The sequence below is a fragment of the Chinchilla lanigera genome, unplaced genomic scaffold (assembly GCF_000276665.1).
Source record: "Chinchilla lanigera isolate Chin_1 unplaced genomic scaffold, ChiLan1.0 scaffold00089, whole genome shotgun sequence".
In the NCBI taxonomy this organism is placed as follows: domain Eukaryota; kingdom Metazoa; phylum Chordata; class Mammalia; order Rodentia; family Chinchillidae; genus Chinchilla; species Chinchilla lanigera.
Window position 1 is genome coordinate 4601097 of NW_004955490.1, and position 22904 is coordinate 4624000.

The window sequence follows — 22904 nt, forward strand, 5'->3', positions numbered from 1 at the left end:
TTTCCAGTACAAAAAAAATGCAAAAGTATTATTTGAGATATGTTTTGGCTGCTTATAGTGCAAATTTAAATATCAAATTCCCAAACAAAGGCCAGCTCTACACATAGGCAAATGAAGGCATGATTTGGCAGTCACATGACTATTTCAATCACTGTAAATAACAAGTCACGGTTTCTATTCTTTAGTCTCATTTTCAAATATGATGAAAATAACCTGACAATCAACAATCTGTTTCACATCATCATGGTGCAAATCAATGTACCGATGGGATAAATTTCAAGAGACTGTGGTTTAATTCATCTGTTTCTTACTTCCTGATCCTCAGTGACTGAGCTCTTCACCTCAGTGAAGAGACCAAACAGCTGCAATTGCTGACTGAAGCGAACCCCTATGGGCTCACTGAACAATTTCCTTATTTGGGCTCTAAAAACACCCAATGAGTATGTAACTCTTGTGATCAATTCCAGGTTCTAAGTCATCTTTTGCGTTAGTTATACTGAGCACATTTGAAGAATATAATAGAACTGACTTCAAATGTTCCACAGACATTTTATTTTAATCATGAGACTCTGAGATTGGAGTGAATTCTTCAATTTTCTTTTTTAAAAATTAATTTCATTGGTACATTTTAGATACACATAATAACCACATTCATAATAGGGAATGTGTACCTGTACATAATATATTTTGATTCTCCTTTTTCCTCCAATTCTTTCCCCTCCCTTCAACCTTTCTTTCCCTCCTTATTTACAGAAGCTTTGTCTCCATTTTTTCCTTCTATTTTCTTTTTTTTTCTTTTTCCTTCCTTCCAATTCTTCAGTTTTCAGTACTCTAAAATTTCTCTTACCTCCTGATGTAAAGCTCATATATTTCTGGTTGTTGACAGTTTCTTTGGAATCATAGAATTTGAGAACATCTAACACAGCTTGTGGGTTCTTCTTCTGTTCCAATTTTGTTATGTTGGAGGTTTGGAGTAATCGTGCCCATTGTTCAGGAATTCCCTGTAGACAACCAAAGGGAAAGAACGGGAGCTCAGAACATTAGGCAGCAGCATGCTCACATTCCAGTAAAGTTCTTCACCAAGAAGCCCATGCTACCTGTAGGATTACACTTGGGAAACTGAAGTTACATTCTGGATTTAACGTTAGTAACTTAATAATGCAATCATTCTCTTCTCTAATTAAAACACATAGGTAAAACTAGGATCCAACTTAAAAAGGGTGGGTGGGAGTATGACTGTGATTGAAAAAAAAGCGCATGAAAATCACCTCCATATTGACTCTGCTCATCCATGAAATGATGTTTATAGCTTAGCTTATTTTTTTCTGGCGACTCAGGGCAGACATAGCAAGACTTCTCTAAATTTGTGCACAGCATAGTATCGTGCATATCAATGGTTTTCTGCTACTGAAATAACAAGCTGTTTCTGGGCATGCTGTAATCAGAATACGTTTTAGAATAAAAGGAAAACCTCACCCTTGATCAGTTTATACTTTGTGATTGCAAAATGTAATTTTTGGGTCTAGAGCTTTAATGTAAAGCCAAATTGGGAGGAGACAAAAATAGAATTGTGGAGGAGCAATAACCACTGAGATGCTAAATACTAACATTAATGCTGCTTTGGGGATTTCCACTGCAGCTTTCTCCAGGCATGCCCTCCTCTGCTCCTCCATCCCTTCCTCCCCACTTCATTTACTGGTCACATAAAACCTGGGGACATGAGAACCATGCCAAAGCCTTGTGAGAATTTGCAATAATTTGAAGCATTTAGAGCAGAGAGGAAGGAGTATTTGGCAATCTAACCAAGGAGAATTGCAAAAATTAAACAGAGGTTAGTTTTGCATTGAGTATTCAACATTCTTTCCTACAAGTTCAACCTACAGATGTCCCCATTTCAAAATTATCCAACCTCCAAGAACGACTTGGAGAGAGAAGCAGACACACTATTCCGGAAGTGCATCCGGACACAATTTAAGAGGCTTTGTCCTATGAAGTCTCGGCAAAACAATGTGTGACGTGGGCCTCCAGAGTTTGGGAATGACAACAAAAAAGTGAGATAAGCCAAGCAACAACTCTACTGCACACACATGAACCTGCTTCTGCAGTGCTATGACATCTCAAAGAAGCACTTTGATGCAAGCTTCTTTTGGGCCTGTGACGCACCTCTGGGAGCTTCCCTGGGCACATCTGTGAGCCATAGAGATCTGGCTGTAATGGACGTAAATAAAGAAAGAAAAGAAAGTTAAAACAGAATGTGGGACAACTTAGAAGGTGGGAGGAGATGAAACCAATGGGTCTGAATGGGGGGAATCCCTTTTAAAGTGGGGCGGTTATGAAAATAGGGAGGTATTAACTAAATCAGGGTCTGGACAGTCTACAGGACAACAGATTTAAGAGCACAGAGAAAATGATAATGTTCCAAAGTTTGGATGTATAATTCCACTTTTGGCTAGATGGTTCCTCCGTAAATAGGCAATAGTAAGAATTACCATTAAATGATTGGAGAAATTACTAAAAGCAGAAACATGAATTTGGAGGGAAGAAGGATGGCATCATGAAAAGCTTTGACAATAATTTGTAAGTTGTTTTCATAACTGGGTGATCACAAGTAGCCAATGGCCATGTGATGAACTTACAAATTTCAGTTCCCAATTCTGGTTAACCAATTTCAATTTCACGCTGGAAGAGGCTATGTGGCTAAAGCTCAAAGGACAGCTATATGGCAATGCTGAATTTTTGTTCTCATTGACGTGCTTCTGCATTTTGTAGCTAAAGTCATGGCTGGCTTAGAGAAAAATAGGAAGGGGATGTTCCTACACAGCCAGCCTCTATGTTGAAGTGACTCATACATTTAGACCAGGGAAAAGGAAGCCATTTTATTTCAAAACATATATGAATAATCTCCATTTTAAAGCTACAGTACCAAAATCCCACTTTCCACAAAATAAAGTCAGATATAAGGTAAAAGTTTTGTCTAAATAAAGATATCTCAAATGCTACAGAAACATGCTTTGGCCCAACTGGTTTAATTTGGGATATAGTTCCTTGATTCCTGGTATTTGGGGTTACTCCAAGCACAGTATAGCAATAGTTTTACATGCATTCATCACGCAGTTTGATGCTAAAGCCTTAAGCCAAAAATTGGAACTCAGGAGCCCATGCATGATCCCAGTTCTGATTCTAGGAGCAATTAATAGCATTTGGTTAATACTGTACTGGCCAAAGGAGTTATTAAGTGTTACAAATCCAGGTATGCATTGCACATAACCACCAAAGCAGACTTCACTGGCATGATCATTACCATAATCATTCAAATATTTGGAGATATTATACACCCTAATGGCACTTTGAAACTTTTATGATAAATAAACTTTTGGTTGGGCTATATCACTAGACAGCAGCAAAAAATGCTGTCAACTGCAGAACATCCTCCAGACAAGTATACTTACCATATGACTACACTGCTGACCTAATTTCTGTTTCTCTAGGTTGAGACAAGCCAGCTTATCAATGAAACCTGACACTCATATTTCAATGTATGCCACAAAGGCACATAATCAGAAAGCCATCTCATGACTCCAGGTTGACACACCAATCCCCAAACTCAGACAGCTAATAGAGACCTGCGAGTTTAACCATCAGAAGCAGAAGCACATATCATTGCCTGACCATATATAAGATAACGAGTATATGTACATCAAACTGGGGATTATCCAGTGTAGTCCAGGAGAATGGCAGCATGATATAACAGGCCAAGCATTTATCATATCATAAGAAATGATAATTTATATCACTCATACCATTTTTCCCTCTGATTGACTTGAAGCGACCGTCACAGGTCTAGAGGTCTGGAAAGGGGAATTCTAAAGTATTTGGGACAAAAATGGCAATACAAAGGATAAGGACTTGTAATAATTTTATACTGAAAATCTCACCATCCAATGAAATTTTAGCTTTAAGGTCCAAGTATATAACCAGGTATTCAAGATCTTATGGGCCAATTAGCCATAGTGTAATCACCAAACAGTACACCAAACAAGTTTCCAAAATTAAGAATAGCAGAACTTTATAAGACAACTGGCTAAGACAATTCAACAAATTGCTCAAACTTCAACCTAGACAATCACAATAATCAAATTTAGTAAACACCCCCCCAAAAACACAAAGACTTAATGATACTGTTGCAATTAGGACTCAATTCTAAACCCCACAAATATAATGATTTTTAAAAAGCTTATTATCATTTGGCATTTTAAAAGTTAAACATAATAGCATAGTACATGTAAATCACAGGTTAAGAGTTAAACAAAGGCAGAATTTGGCATCTTTAGATATAACGTGTTGACAAGTAGTTACAAAAGATCAAGAAGACAATTAAAGCCCTTCAGATTTCTAAATTTAGCTCTACCGATCTGTCTATCTATCTATCTATCTATCTATCTATCTATTTACCTATCCATCTATCTATGTATCTTAAATTTGTATTTGTATTCCAAACAGCTATTTTACTTCATATTGATTTGGGGCTTAGGCTTGTTTGCTTTGGTTGGACTGCATCAAATTATATTTTTCATGACTGGAAAGAATGCCAATCACATATCTTACTCCATCCGTTTCTGATTGACTCACTGGGTTCTAATAAATAACAAAATGAAGTGACTGGTGTTGTAGTCAGCGAGATGGTGATGAGTCACCTTCCTTCATTTCCATTCAGAACCCAGGAAGAACAAAGAAAAGAGCCGAAGATAGACTGAATCATAAGATGTCAAGTAAGTTGGAAAAATGTAGAAAGAATAAAATATTGAAAAAGAAGCAGAATGTCATGTGGTATAACCAGAGAAGATTTCCAGATCAGAAAACAAAAAGAAGAAAAAAAAAAAAGAAATGAAAATGTGGAATGCCAACAATAAATGATGAGACATTTAAACAAAAGAGAAGCACAGGGGAGAAAAGGTCAAAACTGGTAACACAAAGTTCTTAAAAATAAAGAGATAAAAGTTATTAGTTAAAACTTCTATACAATTTAAAGGATTTTCTTGTTCCAAATTTCAGAAAAATACTTACAAATCTCTTTCTTTATGATATTTAAACATATAAAATTTTTCACATGATAAAAAATCACTTTTATCTACTGGGGATGATGGTGGTAGTATCGAGAGCAGGGTTACAGCTTCTCAACAGAGCTAAGGGAACATTCTGACGAAATAACAAGGCTGTGTTCAAACTCAAGGGCATTTGAATAACGTCTCCAACTCTGATGATGAAATTCATTCAATACTATCTCCATTGTACAGTGCATGAATTCTTACATTCTCTTCTGTTTCCTATGGAGAATGCAGAAATAATCTGCTTACACAACTTTAGGAGGGCCAGATGTTTACTTTGTTTCCATTTTATTCTTATTGCTTACTTCCAGAGTTAAGCAAATCAGACAGCTTGGCTGTCCATTCAGCTACATGGTTTACCTCTATAAATCAGACTGATTCGCTCCTGCTTTTTTCCACTTAGGCATCTGACACTGTCTGCTCACTAACCGCCTTGTTTGGAGGCAGGAAATACATTCAATATCTATATATCTCTCAGGTTTAATAAACCAGGAATTGATGTTGATGGTCCTATCAAAGATTTTTTCTGAGTTTATTCAAAACTACTCATTATTTCAGAATATACATTTTAACTGAGCTTCTTAATAGAATAGAAAAAAATAGTTGAGATTCCTAGGGACATATTTGTAGCACCACCTTATCCCTCTCCTATCTAAAAAAGAAAGTACCCATTTAAAAATAGGTATCAAATGGCGTGATACATCTGAGGTTCTGTGTTACATGAGCACTACAAATATTCAAAGAATGCCTTGACCTATAGTGATGATCTATCCAAATAATTGTTATTGGTATTTCTTATGAATTATTCATATTATATATGTATCCTCAAAGTAAGCACTAAAGCATACATGACATATTCATCAGTATTTCTTCCAGAAACATGGGACTTGTTTCTGGAAGATGTCTACAAAATATACCCACTAATAATCCTAAAAAAAAAAAAAAAAATATGTGTTTTTGAAATCACATGGAAGATCAAACCAATTTTACAGAGATTTTCAATTAGTGTGGTTAGCTGATCTGGGTAATTCAGGTCCCATTGTAAAACCTGAATGATTTAGATAGTTTGTCTTCACTGGTCAATTTGAGAAGATGACTCTCTCCAATTTACTTCTCATGATAAAGAATAGGCTCAGGTAGGGTCTCCTTACCAGAACTACATTTTCTGTGCCAGGGTAAATTAATATTTTCACTGAAACTGAAGAGTATACAGTGATCAAGAATTTTTGTTCAAATGGACGAAATAATTTTGCCTATGTTGTTGCCACCTTCTGTTTCCATCTATGATTGTCTAGTCAGAGCCCACTTTGCTTGCAATCATCAAAAAATTGAGTTGGACATTATGGGACATGGTCATTCTTGCATGGAACCTATTTTCACAAAGGGATTTTTTTAGGGCTTACAGAATGAAACAAGGAGCTTACTTACAGTGAATTCCCCGGTGACTGCATCAAACCCCACATGAATCGTATGCTCAAAGTCTGAAGGAAGAGAGATCTCTGGGCGTTCTTTCTCTTTCTTCTTATTGGCTAAAGGCAAAATGTTAACATGTATTTATTTGGATTATAGTTTTTCCTTCCATAACTTGTACAAGTAGGTTCATCAAAACAACTATAAAGTTGAAAGAAAATCGATTCGAACAAAATTTAAGCAATTTCTAACTCCAGAAAATCCAATTTTATTTAAAGAAATGGCTGAGAGTTTGATAAAAATGATTATATAAAAATTATGTAAAAATTTCCAAAATACAATTCAAACAAAACCCTCATCAGACTGAATTATGTCCTTTACCAGTGTAAGGATGTAATCAATTAAGTATCTGCGTACATCTGTTTAATTGCCTTTGTTGGATCAAAAACTTTTCTTTCCTATTCTTTCTTGAACTCAAGTCAAGCTAGGGCTTAGTATTAGAGAGAAAGAACAGGAAAGAAAAAGCCCCTCACTTATCTATAAAAGTGTTAGGAATTTTTCATTGTCAATTGTAAATGAATGTCAAGAAGTTAGAACTTGCTGGCTGGGCACAGTGGCGCACTCCTGTAATTCTAGCACTCAGGAGGCTGAAGCAGGAGGATTGCCATGAGTTTGAGGCCAGCCTGGGCTACATAGCGAGAACCTGTCTCAAAAAAAAAAAAAAAAAAAATTAAAGGGCTGGGGATGCAGCTTTGTGCAAAGCCCCTGGGTTCAATATCCAATACTGAAAGACACAAACAAAGAAGTTGGAACTTTCTTAATTTACATGTTTACAACGTAAAGCATGTCTTGGTCTTCCTGTTAAGAAGGATAGTATTATAAATAAGTGATGTTACACATCTTTCTTTATCTTTAAAACTATTTCCTTCCTAGCACATTGCTGGTAAAAACTATGTATTGGTGCTTTTTACTGAATTAATTTTATTAGTTTTTGGATACCTGAAAGCAGTTTTTTGGCTTCCTCTAAGTTTAAGCAATCTTTCTATTCTGTCATTTTAGCCATTTTAAATTACTACCTTTTTCAATAGCAGATTTTTCATAGTGACATAATAATGTATAAACATTCTGCAGGTTAATAAGCCAAAAGCCTTTAAAGATACAATCGTAAAGAAATTAAATTAGGAACTATAATGAAATTTATATATCTGAAAATAGTTCCCAGCAGGAAGGTACTATGGAAATATTCTAAAATGACATCTGGTAGCTTCCATAAAAGTCATATCAACAGATTTGAGTATGTACCTCTGATAATACTTCATTCCACACTGAATAAATAGTACTCACTTTCATAACACCAGGCAAATCAGCATACTTGTGGTTTATTTATCTGAAACTAGATGTTTCTTTGGCCTGAATTACAGATAACATGGAATTAACCTCATACATATTATATATTTTATAAATTTCCCATGAGAATTTTTAAATTAAAAAATTTTCATATTTAAATGTCACACTTGTGGCTTCTTTGCTCTTTGCACTGTCTCTCATTGGGTATGTCTGCCAGAGGACAGGGAAAAGAGGGCAGAAACGTGGAAATTCAAGTATTGAGAGGGACTTTATAGGAGCAGAAAAGAAAGGTTGGGGGCAGAGGGACAAGAGTCACCGAAAACCTCTGCCTAGCTATAGGATACATTTTGTAAAAGTCCATGCGTTCCATCTAACTTAACGCAGCACTGGTTCTGATTATACAGTGAGTCTACCTGATGATTATCCCAGCAGTCAATTTAGAGCTTTCTATCATCGTGCCTAATTCCTCTGTACATTTGTTTGCTGCAGTTACCATTTACACTTGTTCAACCATCATTTCTGCTTGTTCAGGAAAGCAAACAGAACAACCAGCTTTCTGCGCTCTCGCTCCACCGAAAGTGTCTTACCAACTCCCATAATCTTTGCTTTATTTTCTCTGCTCTCCCATCCATACTAGACACAGCTAACTACCTCTCTTTCTACTTTCATGACCATGTCTGAGTTTTCTTCTCCCTTAGCAACCAGTTTTCCTTTGCTTGGTTTTCTCCTGCCATTTCTAGTGCCAGCCCATGCCTTCTTGAGATTCTTTCTCTACACTCGTTCCTCCTGAACTGAATCCACTCCCAGATACTAACTCTTGTTAGGTAATTCCCCACTCTATGGTTGGCAGGGATGGATCCAGATACTGTGAGACTAGGCATTCTACGTAATTTGTGAGGAACATCCTTTTATGTGAAAACAATACAGAACTCCTAGGGGCCCTCCTAGGGCTTGGGAAGAGTCCCTGGCAAGTGATTAACTCTAACAAAGCAGTTTCATTAGCTTTTTTAAAATTAAATTTATACCGGACATGCTGGTGCATGCCTATAATTCCAGCACTTGGGAGGCTGAGGCAGGAGGATCTTTACAAGGTTGAGGCCAGCCTGGGCTACAAAGTGAGCTCAAGGACAGCCTGAGCTGCATCGTGAGACCTTGCCCCCAAAGGACAAAAAAATTAAATTTATTGGTACAATTTAGATATACATAATGATCATATTTGTCATAAGGAATTTGTACCTGTACATAATATACTTTGTATCCTCTTTTTTCTCAATCCTACCCCCTCCCTTGAACCCCTCTTTACCTCCTAATTTACAAAGTTTTGCTTCCACTCTACCCTTCTTTTATTGCTTTTTTCCATTCCCCTTCCTTCCTTTCCCCCTCCCCCTCCCTAGTTCCTTTTTTCCTTTTGAAAAATTCTTCCTATTACACAATATCTATGGTACATTTTAGTCCATTGGCAGTTCTTGATCATCTTTTTGGGCTCATAATCAACTGTGAAAAATTTGAAGAAATCTGTGAGACTTCTGCTCATAAAACTTCAGTATACACATACACACAATTTTTCATATACTTTCAGAGCTTCGCAATTCTCCTGGACTCCAGGATACAGCCCCTACTTTAACCTATACCTCTAATCCTTACACTAGTATGCATGCATGCCCTCTGTTGTCTGCAAATAAAGTCTTCTAACACAATAGGATTGGCTGCACATTTGTCATTAGTGACTTAAATGTAAATGCATGGGCTAAGTTACACACAGAATTGACTTAATGGTATGTCACTAGAAGGCCACCAGATTGCCAGGCTTACCAAACCAATCATTCTCTGCATTCAAGACCAAGTGTAACATACAAAAAATGCAAACTTGCTCCCTTCCGTTGTTCCCTATCTCAGTAAAATGACACCACTAGCCACCCAGTTTAGAGGAGTAGAGTCTTAGCCTTGGCTCCTGGGGAGGATGTCTCCACTGACAAAGTGTCTGCAGAAGGACAGCCACTCCAGCAAGTGATAACATTACCCCCAAGAGAAGCCTATGGCTACTGTGAACTGCAAAAACAGGATGGCCCTTTACTCTGAAAACGACTTCTTCCACAAGGCAGGCTGGAGTTGGAGAGGAATCCCAGGAAATTGTCTACCATACTGTATTTGAGAGGGTTTGATCGGTCACCATTTTGACCATGGGTTCATTAGGACTGAGCCATAGAACAACCGCAGAGCAGATGTACCACAGGGTTTCTGGTGCTGGTTGTCACAATGACTGAGTGGGAGACGGCAAAGGAGATAGTCACAGAGAGGGTGCTGACTAGACAGAAATCTCCTCAGAAGTTAAAGCTCAGGCTGGGAGGGACACAGAGAGCCCGCTTTCCATGGTGAGCAGCCTCGCTGAGTGAGTGTGGGAGGCTTCCAGAGGGGACTGTGTCCGAAAGTGCTGGTATTGAGTCCACCAAACAGCTTAACCACATGCTCCGCCCTGCTAGCTACATCAACATTGAACTCAGTGGTCTACTTGCTTTCTCAATCTATAAATGTGAGCAAGTCTACGGCTCAGCTTGTATAGTTGCCACAGCCTAGGGTATGCAGGCGGGGGAGCCTCTGGAATGGGGGTGGGGGCACTTTGCAAATACACAGGGAACAAAGTCAGGCAGAGAAAACCATGACTTGGGATCCACAGAGGGACACGGAAGATGGGAATTGTCAGAGTGACAACAGTCATAGCATAGACATCATTGACAGACCATGCCCAGTGGGAAAGGCAGAGCAGGATACCACACTAACAAAAATGTGAGTGTAGAAACAAAATAGTTCTTAGTAATGACTCACTATCTCTCCACTGTGTCTGCCGGATCCCAAGACTGCAGAACCTGGAAAGAAACTATTCATTAAAAAACACAAGGGATCTATACATATGGGCTGGACACATTTTTTTCATTCTTTCACTGGGGTTTGGGTTCTTTTTCCCCACTTTTTGCTTTTCTTCTACCTTTTAATTTCTTTCTTTTTCAGCCTGTTTTTTCTTTTCTGTTAATTTTTCATCTTTTTTTTTTTCCTAAGACAGGGTTTCACTATGCAGTTCAGGCTGGCCTTGAACTTACTTTGCAGCCCAGGCTGGCCTCCAATTCACAGCGACCATCCTGCCTCAGCCTTCTGAGTGCTGGGATTACAGGTATGCAACACCATGCTTGGCCTTCTTGTCTGTTATTTTTATCTAACTATATTAATTTCCTATAATTCCTTAATAGGACCTATTATCTCATTTTCTCTCCTTATTTTTCTTTTCTTTATTTTTCAAATTTAACTTCTTTAATTCTCCAGTTCATCATCCTTTCTATCATTATAACTATTAATTTTTGTTAATAGTTCTATAGTTAACAGTATGCTATTACTGTTGAATTCTTTTGTGGTATTAGTGGAAGTATGGATGCTGGATTTAGCAGATATTTACTGTATGTATTTTCTTTGTCTTACTGTTTATACTATAATTATAGATCTTTCTTTTATGGTTAAAAAGCACTGGTTCTTATAAAACATCAATGTGCAGTTTGTCTGTGACTGTACTATTATCCCTGATTTTGTTGCTATTGTCAGGGTGGCAGAATTGTTGCCGTTAATTGGTTTTCTCTATATGCCAATATCAGGATTGCTTTTGTGTCATTAACTATACTGCAGTCCATTCCTGGGAAACTGGGTACTGGGTCAAATACACTGCATCCTACCCTGCCAATTTATATGAGGATGATATATCTTGAGACAGAGGCAAAGGGCGATAGTTAGTCATGCCTGGAGTGAATCACAAAAAGAAGACAATAATGAAAGAGACTTCCATACTAGAAAGAAATTCCTACCAATGTAACCAAACCCGCAAAATAAGCAAAAAAAATCAAAATAAAAATAGAAACTTTAGAAGGCAAGGCAATAGCATGTTTCCAAAAGATCCACATTCCCCACAAGGCTAATTTATGGGGAGGAAAGGGAAATCCACACAACTGAATTACTTGAAATGATAAAAGAAGAAGTAAAAAAAAAAAAAAACCCAGACCACTATGGTGCTTAAGAAGCTCACAGAAGATAGAACTAAACAGATGACAGACTATATAAAAAAATTATTTGTGGGTTTATAGAAGACACTGCTAAAAAGCTAGTTGAGCTAAACAACATGGTACAAATCATAAAAATCTAGTTTAGCAAAAACTCAAGAGTGCATTAAAAGATAAACAGAAGTTTAGAGGACTAAAAATTCTACTGAAAGTGTGGACAACAAAACTGACCAATGTGAGGACAAAATCAGAATTGGAAGATAGGTTTGATGCTATACTGCAATCCATGTACTCAGATATGTCAGAAATAACAAGATAACAAGAAACACGATCAAATAGCTGCTAAATGGCACAAAGACTAATACAAGATGAAGAGGAATTATTAAAAAATCAGAAGATAGAACAAATGCCATACATACCCTGTTTACAGATATAATAGCAGAGAACTTTCCAAATATGAGGAAAGAATTAAACATTAAGTGAGGTATTTAGAACACCATACAGCCATGACCAGAAAAGAAGCTGTGCATGGCACATCATAGTCAGAACTCCAGAAGTTCAACACAAGAACACAATCTTAAAAAATTTTAAAGGAAAGCAATGAATCACTTATAAAGAAAAACCCTTTAAAAGTACAGCAGTCTTCTCAACACAAACCTTACACATCCGAGGAGATTGGAATGAAGGCTTTGAAGCACTAAAAGAAAAAATTGCCAACCCAGACTGATATTTCCAGTACAGCTATTGTGACAGATACAGAAATAAGATCTCTTTGTGAGAAAGGGACCTTCAGCTATTCATACCACCTAACCAGCATTCCAAAAATTCTCCAAAATAGCCTTAAAAGAGACAATGAAACGAACAACTCTCAAAATGCCTAACAGAATTAATGCATCTTGCAGGGTGAGCAGTTAAGCAAAAGGGAAAAAGGGGAATCAGCAACAGAAAAATAAGGTAAAGACAGGAATATGTCAATACCTTTCAGTAATAATTCTTAATGTCAATGGTTTCAATTTCTCAGTCAAGAAACAGATTGGCAGAACGGGTCAAAAACAAAGAAAAAACAAACAAACACACATAGTATGCCATATGCAAGAAACACATTTAACCCAAAACGAAATTTACAGACTAAAATCAAAAGATGGGAAAACATATTCCATGCAGTGCAAACCCCAAAACAAGTAGGAGTAGTTATATTATTTTCAGATAAAGTGTACTTAAGCCAAAATTGATCAGAAGAACCAGAAAGGTCACTACATATTGGTTACTGGAACAATTCAACAGGAAGAGATAATAATTATAAACATGTAAGCACTGAACACTGGTGTACCGACTATCATAAAACAAACACTAGTGGATGTAAAAGACTAGATAAGCACCAACACAATTACAGTGAGGGTTTGCAATACTCCACTATCACAAATAGATCAACTAGATAAAAAAATCAACAAATATCTGAGTTGAAACAAAACTTGTCCACCCAACAACAGAATACAGCAGCACATGGAACTTTCTCCAAAATAGATGACACACTAGCCCATAAACCATGCTCAAGTAGATGCAAAGAAAATGAAATTATCTCAAGCATATTATCAGATCATAGTGTGATAAAACTAGAAATCAATGGCAAAAGAAATTATGCAAACATCTGAAATTAAACAATACACTCTCAACTAATCAATGGGTCATACAAAAAATCAAGGAAAAAAAAGTAGTTCCAAGAATGAAACAATAATGCCAGTAAAACACACTAGAACTGATAGAACACAACAAAAGTAGGCCTAAGATGGAAGCTTGTATCTGTGGGTATTCACATTAGAAAAAGTGTGAGCACAAATAAATAACCTAATGATTCACCTTAAGGTCCTAGAAAATCAAGACCAATCCAAACACATAACCAGTACAAGGAAGAAAATAATGAAGAGCATACCGGAAATTAAGGAAATTGAGATAAATACAATACAAAAATTCAGTATATTGAACAATTGGTTCTTCGGACAAATAATCAAAATGGACAAACTCTTAGCCAATCTTATGAAAAAATAAAGGAAGAAAGAAAAGACCCATATCAATGCAATTAAAAATTGAAAAGGTGGCCAGAGATGCAGCTCAGTGGCACAGCACCTACCTAGCAAGTACAAGGTCCTGAGTTCAGTTCTCAGTTTAAAAAAAAAAAGAAAAGAAATTATAAAGGTGAAATCACGACGGACACCACCAAAATCTAAATCATTATTAGTAACTACTTTGAAAACCTGCACTTCAATAATTAGAGAGTCCAAAAGATATGGATAGATTCCTAGATAAATATGAACTGCCAATACTGACAGAAGAAGACTTAAAACTCTGAATAATCCAACAACATGCAATGAAATTGAGGAATAGTAAAAATAAAAAAATTACCAACTAAAGACCCAATAGATTCACAGCTGAATTTTCCAAGAACTTCAGGAAAGACTTAATGCCAATATTCCTCAAACACTGATGAAGTTGAAAAGGAAGGAGTACCCCCAGTGTTATTCCCAGAAGCTACAATTATCCTGATTCTGAAACCAGACAGGGACCCAAACAAAAGAGAACTGCAGGCCAATGTCTTTAGTGAACATGCATACAAAAATCTATTAATAAGATACTGGTAAACAAAATGCAATAAATCTTCAAAAAGATTACACAGCATGACTAAGTAGCCTTCATCCCAGGAACGCAAAGAGGATTTGACATATGCAAATAAAAAATGGAATATATCACATAAACTGAAGCAAAAAGAAAAAAATCACATAATCGTCTCAATAGATACAGAAAAAGCTTTTGATAAAACCAAACATCCCTTCATGATAAAAATCCACAAGAAAAAATAGGTATAAAAGGACCTTATCTCAACCTGGTAAAAGCGGTTTCTTAAAAACCAACATCCAACATCATATTAAATCAGGTGAAGCTGAAATCTTTCACTCTAAAACCAGGAATAATACCAGGATGTCCACCATCACCCCGCCTAAGCAATCAGGCAAGAGAAAGAAATAAAATAAATATATACAGTAATGGAAGAATTCAAATTGTCATTATTCACAAATGACATGATACCCCAAAATTCCACCAAAAGATCCCTAGAAATAAGAATCAAGTTCAGCAATGTAACAGGATACAAACCAACACACAAAAATCAATAGCATTCTTGTACACCAATAAAAATGAAATAGAGAAAATAATACTATTCACAGTGGATCATGAAAAGTGAAATTCTCAGTAATTAACCTAAGCAATTCTCAGTAATTAACCTAGCGGAAGTGAGAGACCTCTACAATGCAAAATACCTCTACAATGCAAAATATTTCTCCTTTTAAAGGAAATTAAAGAAGATATCAGAAAATGGAAATATATCACCTGTTTCTGAATAGGCAGAATCAATAATGTCAAAATGGACATAAGTCCAAAACTGATTGTTGAGATTTAATGCAATTATTATAAAAATACCAACAATGTGCCTCACAGAATTAGAGAAAACAATACTAAAATTCATACTGAACCAGAAGAGATCCAGTGTAGCACAAGCAACCCTGGACAATAGGATTATAGCAGGAGGCATCAGAATTCCTGGCTTCAAGTTATATTACAGAGCTACAAGGAAAAACAGTATTGTACTGGCACAAAAACAGACTTGTGGATCAATGAAATTCAACAGAAGGTGCAGAAACAACCTCAGGCATATTCACCCATGTGATCTTTGGCAAATGAGGCCAACAACGTATTCGAGAGGAAAGAACCTCTTTAATGAATGGTGCTGGAAAAACTGGCTATACACATGTAGAAGACTGAATCTAGACCCACATTCTTACCATGACTAAGCTAAAGTAAAAATGGATCAAAGATCTAAATGGTAAAACAGGAACACTTAATCTGTTGAAAGATAAAACAGATAAAACTCTTGAAGACATTGGTGTAGGGAAGGTGTTTCTGAACTGAAACCCAAATGCCAAGAAATAACATCAAGAAACAAAAGATTTTATCAGATTCAAAAGGTTGTGCAGAGTGAAGGAAACAACTGACTGAAGAGACAACATACAGAATGGAAAAAAATTTGCCAGCTATTCCTCAGAGGACTAATATCTAAAAACATAAAGAACTAAAAAAAAAATGTAGACTTCCCCAGATAAAAGATCTAATAAAAAATGAGCAACTGAAATGAATAGACAATTAAATACATGAAAAAAGTTCAACATCTCTGGCCATTACAGAAATGCAAAATAAGACACCATTAAGATTTTATCTTACTCCAGAAAGAATGGCCATCATTGTGAAATCAATAGCAAATGCTTTCCTGGCTGCGGGTTCCTTCTACACTGTTAGTGCAAATGTAAACCAATACCAACACAGTTGAATTTAGTAAGGTGATTTTTCACAAAACTAAAAATTTCATTTGACTCAGCTATTTTCACTTTATAGGTATTTCCCCTAAAGAGTTAAACACATCATATTTATACATGCACACTCATGCTTATAGCAGCACAATTCATAATAGCTAAATGTTGGAAGCAGCCTGTATGTCCATCAGCAGATTAATGGATAAAGACAATGTTGTGTTGATACACAATGTAATACTATTCTATCATAACGAAGGATAAAGGAGTCACTTTTTGAATAATTGATGCACCTTGAGACCATAATGTTGAGAAATAGATCAGACACACCAGCTTCAATATCGTATAATTTCTCTTATATGAGAAACCTAAAATAATAATAAAATCCAAAGTTGTGGATAGATAATAGGAAATGGAGATAGAGACTTTGCAAAAGGCAAGGGGTTGAAGAGATGGAGGGCATGGGGGAGGAAGGGGTTGGAAAACAAAGAATTAAAATGTTATGTACACATACCAACTCTCCATAATGGATGAAATCATTATGTACTGCAAACATCTATTAATAAAAATAAAAATTTTAAAGAAAAACAAATTGAGGGTTCTTCAGCTCTCACTTCCCAAATGTTGTAAGTCACAAATAACCTCTTCCTTGCCTGTGGACCATGTTTCAGTTCTTGTAACAGTTGTCCTCTCCGTCAAAATGAGAGGGTACACGTTTTGAAATTAACTCCTCTCTAGATTCTTTCACACAACTCTTTCCTGGAGTTTAGTTCCACATTTCTGGATTTTCCTTCTCAATCTCATCTTAGGAGCCTCTTTCTTTGGGCTCTTTAAATAATATTTCCCAGGGACTGTGCTACGTTCTTATTTTTTTCATCAAAACATCTTTCCTTGGGTCATCTCTTCTACATGCATGGTTTCAGCTACCATCTACATGAGCAGCTTGCCGTATGTATTTTGTGCCTTGACCGCTTTGCTGTATCCCAATCTCCATGCAGTTAACTGGTTTACTGAGCTTCTCTATTTTGTTCCTGACAGGTCCCTCATACTGAGTATTTTCAAAAGTAGACCAATTTCTCACTGCTTTTCCCCACTTGAAGCAATATAAAGCTACAATTCCACCTTTCACCAGCTCTTGTTCCCACAATCTGAGTAGCTGCCTACTTCTATTATTACTCCCTTCTAAATATTCCTTATGCATTTCCTGTCCTACTCCTCATTGATTCTGGCTGTTAGGCTAAACCACATTTCTCACCCACATGCCTCTAATAGTCTGACTCATCTCCTTCCACCCTCCCCCCAATCTGTTCTCCTTCCTATGGTACAGGGATATTTTAAAAAACAAATATGATATTATTTCACTGCTTCAATGTTCTCTCATTGTCTCCAGAATCTAATCTGAAGCTCTCAGCATGGCCTATGGAAATGCTTCAAAATCTTGTCTTCTGCTAGGTTCATAGCTTCAACACCTCTCCCTTACCAGTCTTTATACTACATATTCTGAATTTCTTATAGTTGCCTTCAAACAAACCCAATTAACAGTGCATTATGTGAACTGCTTACACATAATGATGCTCTGTCTGTATGGAATGCCACTCATTTCTTATACGGCTACCTTTTTTCTTCCTTGTTTAGACTCACCTCATTCAGTTCTTTTGTCATCTCCTCCGAGAAACCTCCCTAACTGCTCCCCACTTCAGTCTTAGACACCTCTCTTCAGTGCTCACTTCTGTTTTGTACTTACCATGCTAAACGCAAATCCTTGCTAACTTACCTGTGTCTTCTATGAGGCTATTTCTTCTTTAAAGGCAGGTATTAACCTCTGTACCCCAACACAGAACCAGACTCATTTAATGAATAGGCAAAGGAATAAATGAATGGGTGAGGATGATCCTCATTATAAGAAATGAAGTGCAATAAATGGAGACAGACATGCTTTTTTGCTGTAATGTGCTCATGGATAAGTAGACAATAGACCAGGCCCACCAAGAAGGCCAGGAGTGGGGTGATACGTTTTAGTTATCTTTGTAGTTGCAATTGTTGGAGGCATTGTTTATACTTTTCCCCAATAGTGGGGATGACTCTGCATGTATTCACGTACATGTCTTGCCAGATGCCACTGCAAGGGAAGAGGCATACACTGGCAATATAGTTGGGCAGGGCTCAAAGTACAGGAAATCAACTAATTATTCCACAGAAGACATCCCTGGACGGTGCTGTATTTGCCTTCTGAAAGAATTTTAGAACTCTGTCTTCTGAGTCTCCCTTCTGTTCTAATCACAATCTTTCCCTAAAATGTCTGGAAGTTTTGTTGGGCCTTCTTATTAGATGTCATATGGTCACATCCAGCATTATGTTTGGGAACGCGCTCCAGCTCCTTGAAAACCCAGCATGCAGGAAAGAAAAGGAATGACAGAAGACAGACACAGGGAAGGGTTTCCTACATAAATTTAGCCTGAAAGTAAAAACAGAAACAAAAACCTAATATTCAAATAAGCAAAAATCAATTTAAAAAAGCAGTGGAAAGTATGCAGAATGATATGGTACATATGGTGCAATTTAAAAGCAACATTTAAGCCACCTTAGTACAGAAAGCTAAAAACGAAATATCATGTAAAGCATATATTTAAAACATGGCAATAATTTTTCCAAAAAAATATATATATACTGGCTAATTCTCCAAGGCATACATTTCACAAATGTGGCTTTAAGGAACAACCGCTGCTGGCTACTGTCTCAGCTTCTTTTCTTTTGAATCAGTCAGTGAGTCAGTTAGCAAGTATTCACTGAATTATCAATCAGAGGGATAACAGGTTATGTGACATGATTCACTAGGAAATTAAGCAATATTCATCTTACAAACTAATAAGGGACATAAGCTTAGTAAACCAGAAATAGCCACCAACCCTGCCATACTGAAGAAAATCAGGTGCTAAGGTGGGAAGAATCTAGTATAAATTCATGTCCAAAGAACATAAAAGAGCATAGAAGTCTGTGGTAGACAGAAATAAGGGCTTTCTAGATGTGGAAGGGCTTGAAAGATAAGCCATAAAGTCTAGATATGTAGAAAAGGGAAAGGGAAAGGGAAAGGGAAAGGGAAAGGGAAAGGGAAAGGGAAGTGAAACAGAAAAGACAGGATAAGTAGAAGCTTAAAAGTAGGGGTACATATAGCAAATGGCAGCAAAAATGAGACAAGAAGAATAGATAGGCAATTGTCTTCATTGAACATAGCAATAAAGAACGTGCCAAGAAAGGTAGAAACAGAGATTTCCAGAAGGCAAACAAGTTAGTTATGTGGTGCTGAGGTACATATGCCACATTGGGGCCTTCGTGATAGTTGCTCTTTCACTCTTGCTAAGGAGAATGAGTGCTGAATGTGAAATGAAAGGATATACACCTATTACTGCACCTGTTGCCTATAAGATGACTTAGTGGGCATTTTCTTTAAACTATGTGAGATGTATTTGTGTGTACATATAAGCATTTCCTGTAATCTGTGTGTACAGATGCATGTATTAGTTCCTTAACCAGACTGAAAATTACCTGAGGGTAAGGGACCTTGTCTTAAATATAGCACTATCCCTCACAATGTTCATCACGCAGTAGGTAAAAAAGTAGTATGCACAAATATTTCTGGGTGAAGCACAGAAGCAGTTAAAAACATGTTCCATTTTCAGTCTATGTGTGCATTCTGCAATTAATAGACAATTAAAATGTTTCAGCTTAAAGAAGACTTAACTATGGCAGAAGCTTTTTAATCTTTTATATTCTAACAAATGAAACATGGTAATTACCCTTCTTAGCGTTTGGAAGGTGTCAGTGAGTTGGCATGTCTCCATGTATTTTCATACGTATTAAGCTTATATTATGAGGGTATATTTCATAAGGTACACTCCATCACAACAGAGCTGATGTAATGGATCCTTTCCAATTTCCTCATATCTAAAATTCCTCAGCAAGCAGATTTTTGGTTGAGAAAAATGTTTAGAACAGTCTAGAAGCCTGTGAGATTGCATATGTGTGGAGACAGTAAGAACTGTAATGCCATACAGAATTTGAGTGACATGCAAACTCTTTTTAATAATTTTAAATTATACCCTATGTGATATGAAAATGAGAATTTATAGAAAGCTGAGAACTTTATACACTCTAAGTTCGGATGCAGTCATGGTGTGACTGGCTTTACACTTCTGCCCCAGGTTTACTCAGTGAAATAACTCTGGCATTGTGGAGACATCACATCTTGACTCCTCACTTATTCCCCTTCTCTTTTCTACTTTACACATGAGTCCTCCACACTCACATAATACCCATCCTTTCAAAGAGTTTTCTCTCATTCTCCGGAATTCAGATGGTTTTATTTATTATTCATCTGCCCTTATGTGTTGGCAGCCCTGAATGCCCTTTGTTGATTCAGAGAAAGGCTGTAAACCCTGGTAGCAGGGAAGTCCCTCACACAACCTCCTGTCTCTCCCAAAGTTCAGGAAGAAAAACTAGGAAACACTACAGTGAAAGAAAGTTAGAAAGCAGCCAAAATCATATTTATTACACAAAACAAACTCATATGCACATAATATCTGTTTTAAGCTCATCCTATCTTTGTGGTAGTATGTGTCTTTGATACTTACAAAACTAAAAAGGTACTTCAATGAAAAAAATTTCTCAAAACATTTACAAAACTAGTTTTGAGGAAATCTAGAATGTTTTCTGGCAACAACATTTGTAGCAGTAATAGTATTTTCTCATTGTGACGTTAGTCTGCGTAAGTAACCATTGTAGTGAGACCCTTTGGTGTGTTACTGATTTTTAAAAAAAATTTCTGTGTAACCCACTAGAGGCAGGGGGTTCCAACTTATGTGTCTTTCTTCTTTGCATTTGCCTATTTGTAGGACTGTCAGATAAAATGCATGATGTCCAGCTAAATTTGAATTTTAGACAAGCAGTTTCTCAGCTTAAGTGTGTTACATACAATATTTGCATATTCTTCCAGTTAAAAGAAAATGTTCATTGTTTATCTGAAAGTAGAGTTTTTACTTATCTGAAATCAGAGTTTAACTAAGCCTCTTCATTTTGTTTTCATACTTTGTTTTGTTTTTAGCAATCTGGCAACTCTACTGATTTGGTCACAGGAAGTCATTTAAAGCATGTAAATTCTGTTAGTCTCCATTATTTTCACCTGGAGTGAAAGAGCTGTTTTCCACTCTGCTTACTTGCAAAAAAGAGCATCAGTGAACTTTGACCTCTCTCCATGGTGGGTTTCTATAAAATACCTGTGCAATTATCTTTAACCTGTAACTTTGCTTTGGTTTAATGTCAAACTTGTGGTACTTGTAAATAATCAATATTCAATAAAAACATTTCTACAGTTAAAAAAAAATGCTCCAGATTCCATTCTTTCTAAACTGAGACAGCTAAAAACTTACAACTGTGCCCAAATCCATCATGGAGTTCAGATCTGTGTTGTACCTATGCTTCTAATTTGTGGTACTCTGTTAAATCCTTTGAAATAAAGGTCTAATAAAGCGTTTCGTTAGACTTGCACTGGAGTTGCTGGGGCTGAGGTTTTCCTGGGAGGTACCCTTATTCCACAAACCCTCTAGCTTGATACTAGATGCCCTCTTCCCTTTCCCTGCCCTTTGTCCCACTTGTCCTGCCTAGGTTGAAACTGTATCCATTTAATGTTATATTTTCCTGAAGCCTAACAACTTGTGCAGACATAGGGGCCATTTCTGGCAGAGGCAGCAGGGATGGCTGGATTTGAGATTGGCCACATGGAAAAGCTAGTCTTTTATTTCAATATTCCTATATTTTGTTCTGAGTAAGTCAGGTTGGAAGGACATAAAGTATTTTTAAAGGGCCATCCACATTCTATGAATGAAAACCTTTACTTTCTCTAACACATCATCCTGAGTGACTTGGTCACTATTTGGGTGACAGATATTTTCATGATTCATTGATTTCTGTCACTAACAGATTGCTAGTCAGTGCCTTACAAAGATTGTATATAAAATGTTGTCTTTGTGGGCTGTAAGAATAAAAATATTTTAGTGTGTTTTTATTTAAAATACTTTAGCATATTTTTTGTTTCAAAAAATGTCATTATGTTCCAACCTCTGACTTGTGGGTCATGTGTGCCATAACCCTCCAGAGCAAAGCCTTTTGAAGCCTTCCTTACACTGTGGTAAAAATAAGTATCCCAGAATAGTTCTTCTTATGGAAACAGTAACCCTGCAAGGGGTGTCAAAGGAGCAAGGACTCCTTGTGAGAGAAGTAGTCACACGGGGACTGATTTCTGCCAAGGTTCTAACCCCTGACATATCTTCTCTATAAACAATTAACCTATTTGGTGACATAGTATGAGAGGGAACCCACAGGACTTTCTTACCTTCTAGATTTATGAGATGCACATTTTCCCTTACATGAGGGAAATATTCATTCTTTCCACAGCTATTGGTAGAATTTCATTGTTCTGGCTTTCACACATACTTTTTCCCATTGGAAATACTTGAAAGTACTACTATGGCAGCTAAATTGGTAATTTACACATAAAATACATATTTATAGTTATTTCAAAGTACTTAAAGAAATTCACTGTGCAGAGTTTTTATCTTTTTTTTTTTTTTTTTTTTTTTCCATATAATGAATTTACC

The 22904-nt window shown here is 36.6% G+C and overlaps 1 protein-coding gene across 6 annotated transcripts in view; it reads right to left on the bottom strand.

Moving 5' to 3' along the window:
• The window catches only part of Pak3 (p21 protein (Cdc42/Rac)-activated kinase 3), a 294919-nt gene that overhangs the window by 62164 nt on the left and 209851 nt on the right, over positions 1 to 22904 (bottom strand). For all 6 annotated transcript variants that reach the window (XM_013504549.1, XM_013504548.1, XM_013504547.1 and 3 more), the window contains 3 exons: positions 6534 to 6634; positions 2164 to 2208; positions 848 to 1001 (listed from right to left, as the gene is read on the bottom strand). In XM_013504549.1, the coding sequence (XP_013360003.1) occupies positions 848 to 1001; positions 2164 to 2208; positions 6534 to 6634 (300 nt within the window). The remainder of the gene's footprint in view (positions 1 to 847; positions 1002 to 2163; positions 2209 to 6533; positions 6635 to 22904) is intronic.